The sequence below is a fragment of the Ammospiza nelsoni genome, chromosome 25, assembly GCF_027579445.1.
Source record: "Ammospiza nelsoni isolate bAmmNel1 chromosome 25, bAmmNel1.pri, whole genome shotgun sequence".
Classification (NCBI taxonomy): domain Eukaryota; kingdom Metazoa; phylum Chordata; class Aves; order Passeriformes; family Passerellidae; genus Ammospiza; species Ammospiza nelsoni.
Window position 1 is genome coordinate 1,721,711 of NC_080657.1, and position 18,605 is coordinate 1,740,315.

Here is an 18,605-nt window from a genome sequence, read left to right on the forward strand (position 1 = left end):
GGGAGGGACCGGAGCGGGGCTGCCCGGCGCTGCAGCGGGCGGAGCCGGGGCTCGGCGGGGCCGCCTCCCGGTCGAGCCCAGCCGTGCCGTACCGTACCGTACCGTACCGTGCCGAGCCGAGCCGTGCCGTGCCGAGCCGAGCCAAGCCGAGGCGAGCCGGGCGGAGCGGAGCCGCACCGGGCGGCACCGGGCGGCACCGGCGGTACCGGCGGCCCCGGCGCTCTCCGCGGTGCTGAACGGCTCCGCCGCGCCCGCAGGACGCGCCGCCGGCGGGGCCCGGCCCGGCCCGGCCCGGAGCGGCTCGGCCCGGCCCCGAGCGGCCGCGGGGGATGGAGCCTTTCCTCGGCTGCACCGGCGCCGCGCTCCTGCTCTGCTTCAGCTACGCCGGTCTGCGCCCGGTGGAGGCAGGTACGGGCGGCCGGGCCCGGGAGCGGCTCCGGGGCTGCGCGGGGCGGGTTCGGTGCCGGGAGAGACCCCGGGGGCAGCGGAGGGAGCGGGCAGGGCTGCGCAGAGGGGCCGGAGTTTGGGGGGACTTTGGCGGGAATTGGGGGCGGGAGAGGCGGCGATTCGGGACACGCGGCCCCCGGTACCGGGCTCGGGCAGCGCCGGGAGCTCGCAGCATCCCCGGGGACGGGAGGGGTGGGAACGGCGAGAGGGAAACCAGGAGGGAGAGGGGCAGGGGGAGCTTTGGGGCACCTGAGCCGCGGCCCCGGTTGGTGTCACGGGGCTGAGCCGGAGCGGAGGGGGCAAAGCCGGGTCTGCTCTGCCCATGTCCCTTCCCGGCTGTCCAGGGCCCAACCGGGCTCTGCTGGGAGCTCTGAGAACGATGGGGGAGCGCCGTGGTGCCAAAGGAACCCTGGTGGTCCCAAAGGAACCATGGTGGCCCCAGAGGAACCACGGTGCCCTCAAAGGAACCCTGGTAGTCCCAGAGGAACCCTGGTGGTCCCAAAGGAACCCCAGTGATCCCAAAGGCACCCTGGTGACCCCAGAGGAGCAACCTCTCCACGGGCACTGCACATCCCAGGCCCCTCCAAGCTGAGCAGCTCACCTGGAGTGGGAGATCTTTGCTGAAGGCAGTGCTCCCTTGAGCTGGAGCTAATTTTGGAGCTACCAGGATGGACCCAAGTCCATTCCTGCCTTGGCTGGCCCCAGGAGCCCCTGTGTGGGTGTGAAGTGGGCAGTGCTGGGGGAGCTGCCCAGCCCAAAGCAGCTGAGGGCTGGCTGCTTGGCTGGTTGTGAGATGTTGGTGGAACAGCTGCTTTGATTTGCAGCCTGCTGATTGCCAGGATATCTCGCATTCCAGGAGGCTGGGGGTGATTATTAGGGATGCAGAGCTCCAGGGAGTGGAAATTCCTTCTCTCCAGCCATCCCTGGAAGTTGCTGGGGTTCCATTTGGGGTTACACACGGGGCTGCAGCAAGCCCTGGGTGCCTTCAGCTCTGCCACCCGTCCTTGGCCAGGCATTGACTCCTGAAGTTGCTGTTTCACATCTGCCAGACCTGGGGAGATTAATGAAAATTGCCAAAGGGAGGGAGGGATGAGGAAAACACCATGAAAAACACAATGGAGGCATCTGCAGCTGTGACAGCACTCGGGGTTTCTGTAAACGAGGCCACTTCCCTGCTCTTCCTTATCCTTGGATCACCTCACTTGGCATCCCAGAGCAAACAGGGAGTTGTGTCTGTGCCCAAAACACCTCATTCTCCTGTCAGTGCCACGTCCCCAGGAGCTGACAGTGAGCTGTGTCACTTTGGGGTGATGCCACGCACCCCTCACTGCCTCCTCCTCCTCCTGTGCCACCCGTGCCAGGGGTCCTGACGGGCTCTCCCTGCACCCAGGTGAGGCACAGGGTTTGTGCTGTCCCTGTTTCCCAGGGATGAGGGCACTGAGTGATTTTCCCAAGGTCACACAGAGGCAGTGGCAGCGTCACCACAGTGCCAGCTCCGTGTCCCCAGCCCCCACAAGGCCACCAAGGCACACGAGCCCAGAGTCACTGGAAAAGCCCATGGGGAGGAAATCATTCCCAGACAGGGATGGAGGCTCCAGGGTTTGTCCCCCTTGTGTGAGTGGGTTTAAAATAATTCCTGTCATGAGAGATTAAAGCTGCCGTTCCCAGGAGGGACTGGTGCAAATTCCCCTCTGGCAATGCCAGGCCAAGGGCTGGTGGGTGGCACTGAGCACAGGCCCTGCTCTGAATTCAGAGATTTTGGCCAGGCAGGATCAGTTTTTGCCAAGGTGATGCCAAGGTGAGTGAGGAGGGGAAGCAGGAGCAGGAGGATGAGGTGGCTGAGAAATGATCTTCACACCAATGCTCCTGGGCAACCCCAAATCCCACCTGGGTGGGTGATGCCCTCCCATCACTCCCACTGCTCCAGAAGGTCCCTGAGGAAACTCAGGATGGTTGGAAAGTCAGGAATAAGATTTCATTTTGTCCCCTCCTCATTAGGCTGAGCTAACGAAGAGAGGGGAGCTGGGCTGGGCTCGGGGCACTGCTGAGGGCTCAAAGAGCAGGGGGGTGATGATGGGAGACCCCAAAATAGGCCACAGCCCCTGTGACTTGCAAACAGCCTCACTGCGAGGTGCCAGCCCGTGGAGCAGCTCAGGTCAGGTTTATTTTTGTCAGATGGAGAGCAGAGGTGACACAGCTCAGGTAAAACCTCGTTCTGCCAGCCCTTGGAACCAGGACAAGCTCCAGTTTGGGGAGCCCCTTCACAGCTGCCCAAAAAGGTGCCAAACCCCCCTGGCTGTATTATGAAGCCACTTCAAACCAGCCTCACCCCTCTCTAGGCAGCCCCCAGCCCTGTGGGGGAAAGGAGAGCAAAGCAAAGGCTCCAATCTGACTCCAGGTGCTGTCTGAGCTGGATGTGCTCCCCAAGGAGCTGGGATCACCCCTGGATCAGGGTGAGCCACAAGCTCAGCAGGCTCAGGAGAGCAGCACAAGGTCTCTCAGCAGTTTGGAAACAACAATCCAGCCCACTGCAGCCTCTCCCTCCATCCCAGAGGCCGGGGAGATCCCTGCCTGGCTGGGGATGGCGTAAGAGCTTTATTGATTGCTGTGCTCGGCGTGGGAGGGATTTAATTGGGATGGGGAGGTTTCTCACCCTGGTGTCAGGCTCTCAGCAGGGATGGTGCTGTGAGAGGCAGCCAAGGTTGAGCCATCCTCTTCCAAATGCTGTTTCCTGCTGGGATTCTGCTTGTGGGAAAGGGAGATTCCTCCCAGAGAGATGTGCTTGCAGTGCCATGCACGTGCTGCTCCTGGATCCATCCTCTCCCTTTGGATGTTCATTGCCAAACAAACTCTTGCTGGTTTTATGAAGTGCCCAAAAGCTGAATTAGGGCCTGGATCGAGTATAATTCAGTTAAAAGCAGGAATGTGTGGAGCAATGAAGCTGCAAACCTTTATGTGTGCAGTAAAAGGTGGGAAACAGGAGCAGGGCTGGGCTGGGAGCAGGCAGCAAAATCCTGGGAGAGGTCGGGTGTCAGCATCCAGGCAATTCCCAGGCCTCCTCACCCCCCTGATTGCTCTGATATTTCAGAGATGTGGGATAAAAGGAGCTAGAAAAGCCTATGGTACCCAGGTCTCTGTGGATATTTAGATCCTGGATAAAAAATGCAAAAATGCCACGATGGGAATGACTCTGCTCTGAGCTGGCAGCATTTAAACCCAAACTGTGGCACTGAGGAGACCTGAGAGAATCCTGCCTGTCTCTGAGACTCTCCAGGGTAGAAACATTCCTTCCTTCAGCCCCAAGGAATTCCCAAGGGCTGGCTGGCCACAGTCTCTGTGCTCCCTGAAAAGGCTCCACGCTCCTGGCAGCATTTCCAGCACGTTTGGGCAGCTGCTCCCTGAGGAATCAGCCCCAGAGCCAAGGGCTGGGCAGGAGGGGGCTGGGGGCCTATTAATATCCCATTTTTATAGGGAACTGAATGGCCAGCAGGGAATAATTGCCTCTTTCCCAGCTCAAGAACCACCAGTTGGCCTCTGTGCTCTTTGAAATCTCTGGATCTTAGCAAACAGCTCTGCTTCCCGTGGGGCTGGGAGCAGGAATGATCCCTGCTCCCACACATCCCCCTGGGGCTCCCTTCATTAAAACCCTTGGGAATGCTGAGCCATGTGCCAGCCCTTCCTACACACCCCATAAAACCCACAAGCAATTACAGCCACGCATGGGATCCACGCTGGGAGAGCACAGAGAAAGCAGCAACAGCAGCTCTGCGTGAATCCACACTCAGGGAAAGGGTAGAAAACATCACATGGATTTTAGGGATCGTGTCCTTTCATCTCCTGCATCTCCAGGGAAGGTTGTGGTGCAGGAATCAAGAGATGCTGGGGATTAAGGATGGGATTCACTGCTTGCTGCAGGAAGGGGCAGCAGGAAAGCAGGGAATGAGTTGCTCCAGAGCCTCAGCTCACCAGACCCTGTCCCTGGGGCTCTGAGGCAGCCCAAACCCTTCCCAGGAGGGAATGAGCTGCTCCAGAGCCTCAGCTCACCACACCATGGCCCTGGGGCTCTGAGGCAGCTCAAACCCTTCCCAGCAGGGAAGGAGCTGCCTGGGAGAGGAGCTGAGTGAATTGGGAAATGCTGGGAATATAGCACAGCCTTGGGAAGGATGCAATTCCAAGTATCTCCATGGGAGAGGTGAATTCAGGGGGTTTGGGGGACCCCTTGGCTGGAGAGATAAATCTAGAAATGCACTTTAATTCCAGACCTGTGGAATTCTGGACTTGGCTGGCCCGAGGTGACCCCAAGGGTGTGACATTCCCACAGGTTCCTCCTTTCCTTCAGTGATGCTGCTGTGGCCTGGGTACCTCCCTGATCCCACCAGAGGTTTGGACACCCCAAAATTCAGCATCCTCCCCATTGCCAGGTGACAGCAGCAGTGGGATGGAACAAAACTTTTCCCTGCTCTTTTTCCCATCCCAAAGCTCCCACGAGGGATCCAACTCACAGAAAAGCAGGGGGGCTCCTCTTCCTCATACCACTTGTGCCCATTATGAGCTGCAGAGCACGTGTGGGGTTCTCTCTCCAATTAAAGTCCAACAATAACGAGGAAAACGTTTAATGGAAGGCTGGGAGGGGTTCTCAGCACGGGGGAGGGACGCAGGATCATCTCCAGGGCTCAGGATTTCTTGGTGCACAGCGGAGGCTCCGACCTGCTCCGGCCAAAGGGGCCCCAGGTGCGGCGGAATCGGGGAGGGCTGGGACACACGGGCCTGGGGCATGGCAGATTCCTCACTCTGTGGGAAGGAAACCAGATGGGGTTTTAGAAATCCTCTGTTTTTAAGCTCCTATTCATGTTTAAAAGTCAAAATTTCAGCTGAAGTCATCAGGGTTTCCCTAATTGAGGGGTGGGGTGATTTTCTGCTGACGTGAAAATGAGAATATTTTTTTCCATCTAAATTTGGGTAAATATCCTCAGCCAGTTTGGAGGGTGGGATTTGCTCCAGCATCCTGCACTGGAATGAAGTTAAAGTGCTAAACCAGGAATCTTGCACCATTCCCTAATGGAGCAGACAAGGAATGTGCTGCCCTCAGCAGCTCTGGAATAAACAGGCACAAAAATAAAAAGCTTGATCCACAAGCCATTCCCTGCCATCCCTGCAGCATTCCCACCCTCTGTGCCCAGAACACCAGCAGCTTTCCTGGCTGCCACAGGCACAGAAGCAAAGTTTCCAGGAGTTGCACATGACTCTAGAAGGAAACAAAAATTGGGATTTGGCTCCTCAAGGCCCTGCTGGAGCTGCTGACTCCCTGCAGCCAGCTGGGAAATGACAGGAATTGCACCTTTGCCACCTGATCTCAGGCAGGCTGGCACTGACAAAGAGCTGCAACAGGGCCAGGGAGCCAAAAGTCCTGAGGAATATCTTGGAACAGTGTTTTAGGTCTTAGGAAGTTGTGATCTCATCATTCCATCTCTTGGGAACAGGGAGAAAAGCAACCTCATGGATGAAAATTTCGGTTCCAAATTATCCCTGCAGCTCTGGGAGGAGGAAATTCATTTTCCTGGGTTTATATTTCTGTCAAACACGGTTTAATTCTCTTTTTAGTGTTTTTATGCTGCTTTGACACCACTGATTTGGGTGTAGCAGAGCAAGGGAAGGCACATTGGGATCTGCTGTCCCAGATTTCTGGATTTTAGAGATGCTGACTTCACTACCCCATTCCTCTCTCAGGTATTCCTACAAAGAAAGGTTCTGGAATGTTCCTGACCACCCACTCCAGGGGATTTCTCCCTCACCTCCATGCAGATTCCATTTTTGGAGGCTTCAAGCTTTTGCTGAGTGCTTCCCTCCTGCCTCACAGCTCTCCACCCTCTCCCACCACTTCCCAGGAGAGTTTTTTTTGCTCTCCTCCAGCTCTTCAAGGTCCTCCCAACTCCCCCACATCTTATGCCATCAGGAAACTCGGACACATTTTATGCTGTGCCTCCCTCAAGGTCACAAATTTCAAAGGGGACCTGAACACTCCGAGTGCTGTTCCCTTTTCCCAGCTTTTTTTCCCGTGATCTCTGCTCTCTGTTCCTGTGGGGTTAATTCATCTCTTTTCAAAGCCCTCCTCCAACCTGAAGCTGGCTAAATCAGTGGTAGCTCTTAAAAAAAAATATTAAAATTTAGCTCCTAAAAATACCCAGGGAAGACAACCAGGGAGGGATTGAGCTCTGCAAGCCGGGAAGGGCCGAGTGCTTGGCTGCAGCTGGAGAATGTTTTGTCTCCCGCGTCCCTCAACTCCGTCATGTCCTCCGTATGTTCCAGCAAATTCATCAGGCATGACTCACAGACCTTCCCCGTGCACATTCCTGTCTGCTGACCGCCCCTTCCTAAATTTAGACTCGACTTTTGTTGCTTCAGTCACGGGGGAAGGTGAAGAGCTGCAGACCCACGTCCCTTCCTCGTGTCACAGCCGGCGCTGGAGGGGACTTTGATTCCAGCATGGGGAGGAGGATTTGTCTCCTTCCTCAGCTCCTCACTGGCACTGCTGCTGCAGGGAGGGTGAGGATGGTGAGGGATCACATCCTCAAGAGGAAGGATGGGGAATTCTGCCTCATTCCATGAGGGCAGAGATGAGAATGCTTTGGGTCAACTCCGACTCCATTGTTAGATCAGAGAGGAATGACATCCCTCTGTGGAATCAGACTTGCTGCTCCTCCTAAATTTGTTTGAATTCGGCCATCCAGCGACTTTTTTGTTCCTGAGAATCAGCCCTCAATTTGTATGAATTCAGCCATTCAGTGACTTTTTTCCTTACTGAGAATCAGTCCTGAATTTGTGTGAACTCAGCCATTCAGTGACTTTTTCCTTACTGAGAATCAGTCCTGATTTTATATGAATTCAGCCATTCAGTGACTTTTTCCTTACTGAGAATCAGTCCTGAATTTGTGTGAATTCAGCCATCCAGTGACTTTTTTTCTTACTGAGAATCAGTCCTGAATTTGTGTGAATTCAGCCATCCAGTGACTTTTTTTCTCCCCTCCTTCAATCTCTGGAATACATCCTAAAGGTACAAAACTTATTATTCAGCACAAACAGAATAAGAAGACTGGGGATAAAAGCATCAAATAGTCAACCCAGGACATTTACTGAGAATCAGTCCTAAATTTGTGTGAATTCAGTCATTCAGTGACTTTTTCCTTACTGAGAATCAGTCCTGAATTTGTGTGAATTCAGCCATTCAGTGATTTTTTTTTCCTTACTGAGAATCAGTCCTGAATTTGTGTGAATTCAGCCATTCAGTGACTTTTTTCTTACTGAGAATCAGTCCTAAATTTGTGTGAATTCAGCCATTCAGTGACTTTTTTCCTCACTGAGAATCAGTCCTAAATTTGTGTGAATTCAGGCATTCAGTGACTTTTTCCTTACTGAGAATCAGTCCTGAATTTGTGTGAATTCAGCCATTCAGTGATTTTTTTTTTCCTTACTGAGAATCAGTCCTGAATTTGTGTGAATTCAGCCATTCAGTGACTTTTTTCTTACTGAGAATCAGTCCTAAATTTGTGTGAATTCAGCCATTCAGTGACTTTTTTCCTCACTGAGAATCAGTCCTAAATTTGTGTGAATTCAGGCATTCAGTGACTTTTTTTCTTACTGAGAATCAGTCCTAAATTTTGTGAATTCAGCCATTCAGTGACTTTTTCCTTACTGAGAATCAGTCCTAAATTTGTGTGAATTCAGGCATTCAGTGACTTTTTTTCTTACTGAGAATCAGTCCTAAATTTTGTGAATTCAGCCATTCAGTGACTTTTTCCTTGCTGAGAAAGAGTCCTGAATTTGTGTGAATTCAGCCATTCAGTGACTTTTTCCTTGCTGAGAAAGAGTCCTGAATTTGTGTGAATTCAGCCATTCAGTGACTTTTTTCTTACTGAGAATCAGTCCTAAATTTGTGTGAATTCAGCCATTCAGTGACTTTTTTCCTCACTGAGAATCAGTCCTAAATTTGTGTGAATTCAGGCATTCAGTGACTTTTTTTCTTACTGAGAATCAGTCCTAAATTTTGTGAATTCAGCCATTCAGTGACTTTTTCCTTGCTGAGAAAGAGTCCTGAATTTGTGTGAATTCAGCCATTCAGTGACTTTTTTCCTCACTGAGAATCAGTCCTAAATTTGTGTGAATTCAGCCATTCAGTGACTTTTTTCCTTACTGAGAATCAGTCCTAAATTTGTGTGAATTCAGCCATTCAGTGACTTTTTTCCTCACTGAGAATCAGTCTGGCTTGAATGGTTTCTCCAGACATTTCACATTCCTGAGGCTCTTCCTGCTGGCTGTGAAAGGAACAGGGATCACTGTGCCAAGTGACCTTCAGCTGGGGAATTCTGTGCTCCTCTGTTCCCGGGGGGGGGAACATTCACCAGGAGTGATGTCAGACACTGACACCACAGCTTGAATATTTTCAGCTCCATCCAGTCGCCTGGGAATGGCCATAAATCCAACAAGTGTCACTGGAGATGGGCACAAGTGCACCCCTCTTGTGCCAGCCACAAAAGGGTGGTTATCATGAAATAAAAGTATTCATTTCTCATAAAAACTGGAATAAAATGATTCTTCCTCACCCTACTGACCTCCTGGGGCTACCCAGAGCATTCAGAGCAGTGAATTAAATTTCACCAGAGTGGGGACAGAGTCCAGCTGGGAGAGCTGTGCCAAGCCTAGGAGGGAAAACCTTCCCTTGAGATGCCAGGGAAGGCTTTGGAGTGGGCAGCTCCCTTGGGAAGAGGCTCCTGGGGAGGTTGTGCAGCTCTCCTTGGCAAGGCTGGGAGGATCCTGCTGGAAATTCAGCTGTGCTCTGGAACTGGGAATAAACACAGAGCCTCAGGCTCCTGCTCTCCTGGCCTGCCCTTTCCACATTACAATATCCACCAGCTCCAAGTGGATGCTCGCTGGATGTGCTCTGACATCAGCCACAAAACATTGTAAGGAACATTTTCTGCCAGGGAAAAACAAAATAAAACTCTCACAGTTATTCCACTCCTGCATTTCAAACCTCTGAATGCTTTGAGGAGTATTCAGAGTGCACACGTCCATGGCAGAGCTGGAATTTGCTCCCAGCTGTCACTGTCAGGCTGTGACAGGGAAAATGTGCCTGGGGAGGATGGCATGAATGAGCTGCTCAGGGCTTGGCTGTGGTGGTCAATAAATTCTTCCCAAGGGTTGGGTATTTCACACATGGAGTTGTGGAACGGTTTGGGTTGGAAGGGACAGAGGATCAGCCAGTCCCACCCCTGCCATGGGCAGGGATGCTTTGCACTGTCCCAGGTTGCTCCAACCTGGCCTTGGACACTGCCAGGGATCCAGGGGCAGCCACAGCTTCTCTGGACAACCTCTCAGGGAAGGATTTATTCCCTATATTTAACTTAAATTTCCCCTCTATCAGCTGGAACCTGCGTTGAATTTAACTCATATGCTCAGCTGACATCTCCCAGCTCCACCCTGGGAATTAAGATCTGGAGTTCCTGCAATTTCCAGGTCACGAATCCAAAAGAGATCCTGAGGAAGGTCCTTCCCCACTCCTTTCCTTGCCCTTGCTGTGCGTCCTGTCCCTGTCAAGGCTCTGCTCTCCCTCCTTGCAGACAGCCCTTCGGCTCCAGTGAATGTCACAGTCAAACACCTGAAAGCCAACTCGGCCGTGGTCACCTGGGATGTCCTGGAAGACGAAGTTGTCATTGGATTTGCAATTTCCCAGCAGGTACCGTGCTAGAATCACCCACTTCCAGCCATGTCCATCTCCCCCCAGGTGGTTCCCAAATCCTCTTGCTGCAGTTTAAGCCCATTCCTCTCGTCCTGTCCCTCGTGGTCCTGTCGGGGATTTGGCTCCCCCATCCCCTTTGCAGCAGTGGCTGCAGAGAGGGAAGGATCCTGACGGTTCCTCCACATCCACGTGGTGGGCAGGGCAGCAATCAGTGGCCTTAGGTGACAACAAATGCACGTGGAGAAGCCTCTCCACCACTCTGTGCTCTCCTCTCTCGGCTTCCAGAAGAAGGACGTGCGGATGCTGCGCTTCATCCAGGAGGTGAACACCACCACCCGCTCCTGTGCCCTCTGGGACCTAGAGGAGGACACTGAGTACATTGTGCATGTCCAGGCCATCAGCATCCAAGGCCAGAGCCCTGCCAGTGAGCCAGTCCTCTTCAAGACCCCCAGGGAAGCTGAGAAACTAGCCTCTAAAAATAAAGGCAAGTGTGGGTGAGTTCCTACGTGGCCCCTGGGGACATAGGGCTCTGCAGAGAGGAACAAGGATTCTGTGTGCTGAGAGGAGCTGGGAGAATAAATAGGTGGTAAATAGATAAATCCCGTGAGATAAACACTCATGGGGCTGAGAGTCCTCTCAGGATGTGCTGAGGGGGCACAAGGTGCCAGGGAGGTGCTGCTGGAGGTGGCTGCTCCTTCTCCTGTCTCAGATGAGATTTAACAAAGTGAGGAGGAGGAAGAGGAGGAGGTTTGCAGCTCTGTGCAGCTCCCTACAAGTGGAGAATTCCAGGCCAGCCTGTGAACTCATGTGGATCCAGCCCCCCTGGATGGCACTGGGCACACCACTGTGCTCACAGGGCACTTGGGGGACTCACAGCACCTCCTGGGCTTGGGTTTCAGGGAAAAAAATACCCCTTCTCCAACCTCAGATGGGATTTAACAAGGTGAGGAGGAGGAGGAGGAGATTTGCAGCTCTGTGTCCTGCTCCCTACAAGTGGAGAATGCCAGGGGGAATTCCTGGGAACTCATGTGGAATCTCACTGTGCTCACAGGGCACTTGTGGGACTCACAGCACCTCCTGGGCTTGGGTTTCAGGGGAAAAAATACCCAGAGGCTCCCACTTTTCTTATATTTTCAATATTTCTGCCAAATCACAGAGAGATGAGCTTGGAAGGGACCTCCCCCAGGCAGGGTCGAGCAGAGCAGGTCCAGGATCACATCCAGCTGGGTTTTCATTATCTCCAGGGAGAAAATCAGGCACTTCCTCACTGGCAACTCCTTCACTTGCTCCTTTTTAGCCAAATCAGGCTCTTGAGGGTTTTCTATCAGCAAAAATCCTGCTCCAAAGAGGGCCTGGAAGCACAGGGCTGTGGGGACACCCAGGTCCCCCCTGCCTGCTGAGGGCCCAGCCTGTTCCAGGGCTTTTGGCCATGCTTCTGAGGATGTGAGTCCTTGACTCTCTTTATTAAACTGATTTGGAGGCTGTAATCCTGAATTGCTGTTTATCTGGAAGCACTAAGAGGAGCACTGCTCCTTTCCTGGGGGCCTGAACTGTAATCTCCTTAATGCTTTGAAGCCAAGGAGGCGAATTACGCCCTGCAAAAAAGGCTCTGCTCCTTTCTGAATCCCAGAGCTCTGCTGAAAAATATCCTGCCAGGCTCTCCACACTCCTGGAGCATGCCAGGCTTTGGGACAGGTGCAGATGGCACTAACAGGGACAGGGACAGCAGAGAGAGCAGCCATGGGGACAGAAAACACTGCCCTGTCCCACTGCTCCTCCCTGGTTCCATCCCCTCAGGGTGTGACAGCATAAATCCTGGAATCCCAGCCTGGTTTGGGTTGGAAGGGACATAAAGCTCATCCTGTGCCACCCCTGCCATGAGCAGGGACAGTTCCACCATCCCAGGGTGCTCCAAGCTGGCCTTGGACACTTGCAGGGATGGAGCAGCCACAGCTTCTCTGGGAAATCCATTCCAGCCCCTCTCAGAGGGGAAAATTCCTTCCTAAATCCCAATCCAAGGAGTGTCAGAACTCTGCTCCTGCCACACTGCCTGGGCTCAGGAGCTCTCCTAAGCCAGGCTTTGTGTCTCACCGTGTCTCTTTGCCCTTGTGCAGATGAGGTGACAATGAAGGAGATGGCGAAGAAAAACCAACAGCTGCGAGCAGGGGAAGTTCTCATCATTGTTGTGGTGTTGTTCATGTGGGCAGGTCAGTCCCAGCTTTCTCAAATTTAATATCCACAGGATATCTTCAGGAATGCCTGGCTGCACGTGGAACCATGGAAGAAACCTTTCCTCACACACAAAAAACAGAATTCCCAGCTGTAAGGGCACCTCAAGTTGGGTTTTGCAGCTCGAGTTGGGTCCACCAGGAAGCAGAAAATGGATTTGATGGAAGCAATTCCCTATGGATAATCCTGTAATCTCATTTTTTTCCAGACTGCCCTGATTATGATGCTCTCAGCCACAGAAACATGGAATGGTTTGGGTTGGAAGGGACATAAAGATCATTTTGTTCCACCCAACCTTCCACCAGAGCAGGTTGCTCCTGGAACATTTCCAGGGATCCAAATTCCAACAAGATATGCCTTGAGTCCATCAGATATTACAGGTTGCAGTAATTTTCTGGATATTATAAAACTCCAATGCTCAGGCAAAATGGAGATTTAAGAGTCTTGCTCTCCACACCCTATATCTATATCTATATCTATATCTATATCTATATCTATATCTATATCTATATCATATATATCTATTTTATGTATATATTTAATATATATTTATATTTATGAATTTTATATTTATATTTATAAATTGTCCACAGAAATTTCCCCATCACAGAAAGGGATGCAGGAATCCAGGTGACACTGAATCAGATCCATGTATAATAATTTTTTCCCCCCTTATGTGCATCTCCAGAAACTGGACAGCAATTATTCCTAAAGCAAACAATCACATGAAAATGGAAATGAATTTAGAAGATTTCCAGAAGCTCTAGGCCATTATTTTTTCAGCATTTATGCCATGTTTTAGTTGTTCACATCCCAATTTCAATACCCTGCCAGGGAAAATAATAATGAATAATTATATGGGGTGACTGAACAACTGATTCATCTCCCGCTGTAGAATAATCTGAGACTCGGATCAGCTGGGAACAAAGAATTTGCTAATCCCACAATTTCCCTTCCAGACAAATTACTTACATTTAAAAAGCAAAAGGGGTGTGGGGAGAATCTCTCTACATCAAATGAGTTCTTGAAAAAGTCTCAATACACAAAAACCTCCTTCCAGCTTTTCACCTGTCCTGTGTGACAATATTTGAGAAAATCCAAATGAAACCAGAGCTCTGGACTGAGCCAAGCCTCAGCTCTTGTGTTTCTGGAATTTTTCATGGCATTTTCCTTCTTTGTGTGTCAGTTTTACCCAAGGAAATCACACAAGGAGTGGCTGTGGCAGATGTTAATGCCTTTTCTCCTGGAATCAGCCACTTACCCACATTCCCAAAGAAAGAATTTGGGCCACCGTGTTTATCAGTAAAGCCTGGGGGCAACTGCCACGCTGGTTTTATAGAGCAGGATGCTGGAAGATTTAAATATATTTTGCTATTAAGGAAGATTTTTTCAAGGAGGGAAAAGCAGCATCTGCCTGGATCCACTTCACCTACGTGTCTGGAATGTGCAGGCAGAGAGGTTATTTGGTGGAAACATCACATAAAAGCTTCTCAGACAGACATTTGCAGTCATCTTCCGTGCCACGGCTGCCCCTGCTCCCCTCTCCACGTGCCTGGGGCTGTGGGGGAGGAAATTTCCACTCGCAGCTTGTGCTGGTGCCCATTTGCAGGTGCTGGAAGGTTCAGAACCTCTCCTCTGCCAGCTCCAGGGACAGGGAGGAGAGGACAGGGAGCAGAGGACAGGGAGGAGAGGACAGGGAGGAGAGGACAAGGAGAAGAGGACAAGGAGGACAAAAGGAGGAGAGGACAAGGAGGAGAGGACAGGGAGGACAAAAGGAGGAGAGGACAAGGAGGAGAGGACAGGGAGGACAAAAGGAGGAGAGGACAGGGAGAAGAGGACAGGGAGGACAAAAGGAGGAGAGGACAGGGAACAGACGACAAGGAAGAGAGGACAGGGAACAGAGGACAGGGAGGAGAGGACAAGGAGCAGAGAACACACTTTCACCAGGCAGAAATTCCAGGAGCTCCTCCAATGCTCACTGAACAGCAGAAACAGAGGACATGGAGCAAAGGACAGGGAGCAGAGGACAAGGAACAGAGGACAGGGAGGAGGGGACAGGGAACAGAGGACAAGGAACAGAGGACAAGGAGCCGAGGACAAGGAGGACAAGGAGCAGAGGACAAGGAGGACAGGGAACAGAGGACAAGGAGCAGAGGACAGGGAGCAGAGGACATATTTTCAGCAGGCAGAAATTCCAGCAGCTCCTCCAGTGCTCACTGAACCACGGGGTTGGCGTTGGTCGAGGTCCAAGCGCAGAGCTTAAAACACTTCATAACAGAGAGGCTGGAATCTAATTAATCTTCTGTCGTCCTGTCTAACTAGTTTAGCATGGAATTAAGGGAAGGGAAGAGCCAGAGGGCAGCCTGGCCGTGGTCTGGGAGGAACTGGGAATGCTGCCGAGGCTGGCCAGAGGGATCTGTGATCTCTGCGGGCTGCTGAGCCTGCCTGTGATGCTGATGCTCTCTCCGGCAGGGGTGATCGCCCTGTTCTGCAGACAATACGACATCATCAAAGACAACGAGCCCAACAACAGCAAGGAGAAAGCCAAGAGCGCCTCGGAGAACAGCACACCCGAGCACCAGGGCGGGGGCCTGCTGCGGAGCAAGGTGAGTGCCCGATTTGTGCTAAATCGGCCCAAAAAAAGCTCTGCTCAAAATCCTCTCCTCGAAGGGAACACCCTCCACACCCACGGCTCTGCTGATCCGGACGGCAGCGCTGCGCTCCCACCTCCAGCATCCTGCGTGGCCGCCAGAAATCAGATTTCAAGCCACGTTTCTGGATGATCTGAGCGTCTCTGGAGGAAAAAAATGAGTTCCTCGGGTCCTCCCACAGCAGCACGTGGCAAAGAGGACGCTGCTGCTGTAATTAACTGCAGAGTTAATCATCAGGAGCAAAGATGGTAACAAAATGTCGAAGTGTAGATAGGTCAAGCCTTTAATTTATCCCAACTTATTTCAATTAATGGAACTTCCTCGTGTTTCTGTTCACATTCCCACCGTATTTATTCAGTATTTTAAATAGTTCACTGATTTTTGATGGTTCAGAAGCAGTGATGAGCCCCACAAGCCTAAAACCTCAACTCTGACCCTTTTTCATCACCACGAAGGTGTGGGAAGGAGAATTTTCACAAAACACAACCTGCAGACTGCGCTGAGCTCTGATGTGATTTTTCCCTTGTACACATCCGTTTCTTCTTCCTTTGTTTCCTCTCCTAGTTTCCAAAAAACAAGCCCTCAGTGAACATCATTGAAGCATGACAGCCTGACACCTGAGAGATGGACTCCAGGCCTCACTCCCACTCTGAGCCGTGCTGACTGGGGAGGTGAAACATTGGCGGAGCCATTTGCAAAACAAGACCTCGTGATTGTCACTCGCTGGCATCCACCTCCTCATCCGTGTTTCTGCAAAACATCTGGCCAGGAAGGGAAATCCTGCAAAAATAAAACAAAACAAAACAAAAAAAAAAAAAAAAAACCAAACCTGACACCCAAACAAAGATGGAGAAGAATCAGCGATGCTGGAGTGATCTGTGAATCAGATTGGAGCAACATCTCCCACGCTCACGCTCCATCTTCTGGGACAGTTTTCCTGGTTTTTGGGAATGCACAAGGTTCTGTTGTGTCTTTCTCACTGTCACTCCATCCCTGGCAGGACTCCCAGGCATCAGGCACATCCCTCTGTGAGCAGGAATGGAGGGAAGCTCATGGCAAACTCCACCACCGAGAAGCCAAATTTTGGCTGCAGCGCGCTCGGGCCTCGCTTCGTTCATCGATGTGTGTCGTGTACCACGTCCTGCAGGTGGGTTTCTCAAACAATAAAACATCCCCCAGTTTCCATTTCCACCAGGAGAACTTCCCTGGCTGTTCTCCAGCTGGGCTGCAGCACATTCTGCACTGCTGCTGTCTCTCCTCTCTCACACTGGTGCTCTTCACCTCAGAAAAATCGGGGAACGCTGAGGCACAGACCAACATGAGGGGACACCAGAAGCTGCTCTGTGGCTTCCAGGATAATTTCCACCATTTTCTTCGTGGTATTTTCAGCTGGGCCTGAGTCCACCACCAATGGGATAAAAGGTCCATAAAAATGTAGCCAGACAGCAAAAAAAAAAAAAATACAGAAAAAGACAAAATACCTGAGGGTTGCTATGCAAGGTCTCCAGGGGCAAGAGCTGTTTATTGTGGAAGGCTCTGGCCTGAGGGGCCTTTTTTTTTGAGGGCTTAAGTTCTTCAAATGCTTCTTTTAATAAAGTTTGTGTGTGGGAAGGGCTGGTTCTCCTTACACATCCTGCCTGTTGGAATGGCAGGAGCCTGCTGGACACAGCCCTTCCCAAAAAGGGATGAGGATGGAGGGGAAAAGGGCTGAGCTTCTCCTCTTTCTTAGGAAATGCTGGATGTTTGTAAGCTGACAGGATCCCTGGGGATTGCTGGTGCTCTGGAAAGCTGGGAGATGCAGGACCATGACATGGAAAAGATTTATTCTTTGTAGTGTGCCATGGGGTATCTGTGTTTATTTAACTCCTCCACAAGACCACTCCACACGCACTTAGGGGATGAGGTAGGATCCGAATTGTTCCATCAAATGCCAACATCAGAGGTTGGCCTGAGGAAGCTTTGGAGGAGCCTGGGTTGGGAGTTCCTGAGCAGGAAGAGCCTGGCAGTGAGGAGCTGCCATCTCTCCTCCTCCCCTGCCACCAGCTTTTCCCAAAGAGCTGGGTTAGGGAAAAGGCACTGGGAAGTTCTCCTGAAGATGTTCCTGCTTCCAGGCAGGCCAACCCCAAAGGTGGCTCCAGGATCCTTTGCCTGAACATTACTCTTCCATCACCAAGAAGGAGAGGTCACCACCTCTGATACAGACAGAGCAATAAACATTTTGTAATGTACAATAAAAGATTAAAGGCATCTCTTGTGTCCTTGTAATGCCTGAATTTCATTATTTTATATTCACTTCTTTTGAGCAGCACACACACACCCTAAAACTTTTTATTTCCCAGACCTAAAACTTTAACATATCTACAAAATTAAATATTTTCTCAGTGTTTGGGTGGAGAAAACCAGGGAGGGTTCTTTCTGGCTGCAGGACTAAAAAAACTTTCACCAAAAATAGCACCCCAGCCCTACCTAACAAAATTCTTCAGCCACGTCTGTTATCTCCCAAGGAAGAAACAGCATTTGGAATGCACAGCCCTACAAAGGGAGATTTTGGGACAGATGGTACAGCATGTGCAAAATGATAAGGGAGATGCTCTCTCCTAATCCTGGGGCAGAGAGCTGCTCCAGAGGAAATCCAGCCTGGTAATTTGGCAGCTTTGGGGGTTGTGTGGCCGTTTTAGAGCCACTTGTCCCTGGGAATTCAGATATATCCCTTTTTTTCCACAGTTGTTGTTCCCTAGGGACAGATTTAAGCAATTTCTTTCCTGACAGAGATGTGATCACTCATTTGGTAGAGCAGAATTAAATTTAAAGTGTCAGTGAGGGGCAGAGTTCAACATTCACACGTGGCAGGAGGTGCCAGGGTTATTTTGATAACCTGCATTTGATAACCCATAAGTGCAGCCTCGGAGAGTAAGGAAATGTTATTTGTGAGGAGAAACAAATGTGGGCTGGCAGAATCCAGCTCAGACAGGGACTCCAAACCACCCGGTCCAAGTGATTCCCTTCAAGGAAATTTTCCAGCCACTCTGAACTGAAGTGATGGAGTAAATCCACACTTTAGGAAAAGGTTAGAGGAGAATAAAGTTACTTAAAACGCTGCTGTTCTGAGGGTCATAAACATCAAAGCTTTAACTGCTGTCTGGGTACAAAATTCCAGTGTAACCCATGAGAGTCAGCCACTAAACCCATCTTCAGAACAGAGACCTCACTCCCATCAGCAGCTGCCAAAAGCTCCTCCTGAGGTGTTTTACAGTCAATAAAGCAAAAATAAACCAAATCCACACTGAGGGAAGTCATGCTGGGCCACAGCTCAGCCCACCCTCCAGACCACCCACTCCCCCCACGTGTTTTTGCCCCGAGTGCTGATTTTGACTCATTGTTGGAAGCGGGAGCTGCAAAAAGGGAGGTTTCAAGAAACACTAAAAAGCAGCAAGTGGGAGTGGGCTGCTGTGCCAGGGATCCCAGCGAGGCCGATTCCCTGCCGAGCTCTGAAAGCAAAACCCTCCCAGCTGGCTGGGGATGAATCCCGTGGATTTCCAAGAACC

At 51.2% G+C, this 18,605-nt stretch overlaps 1 protein-coding gene across 1 annotated transcript; it reads left to right on the forward strand.

Moving 5' to 3' along the window:
- Window positions 1-279: 279 nt before the first annotated feature.
- FNDC5 (fibronectin type III domain containing 5) lies at window positions 280-17,325 on the forward strand. Its single transcript, XM_059488723.1, has 6 exons — window positions 280-408; window positions 10,062-10,177; window positions 10,466-10,664; window positions 12,295-12,387; window positions 14,882-15,015; window positions 15,625-17,325. Exons 1-6 carry the CDS (start codon window positions 330-332, stop codon window positions 15,664-15,666), a joined length of 663 nt encoding a protein of 220 aa, XP_059344706.1. The 5' UTR covers window positions 280-329; the 3' UTR covers window positions 15,667-17,325.
- The last annotated feature ends 1,280 nt before the right edge of the window (window positions 17,326-18,605 follow it).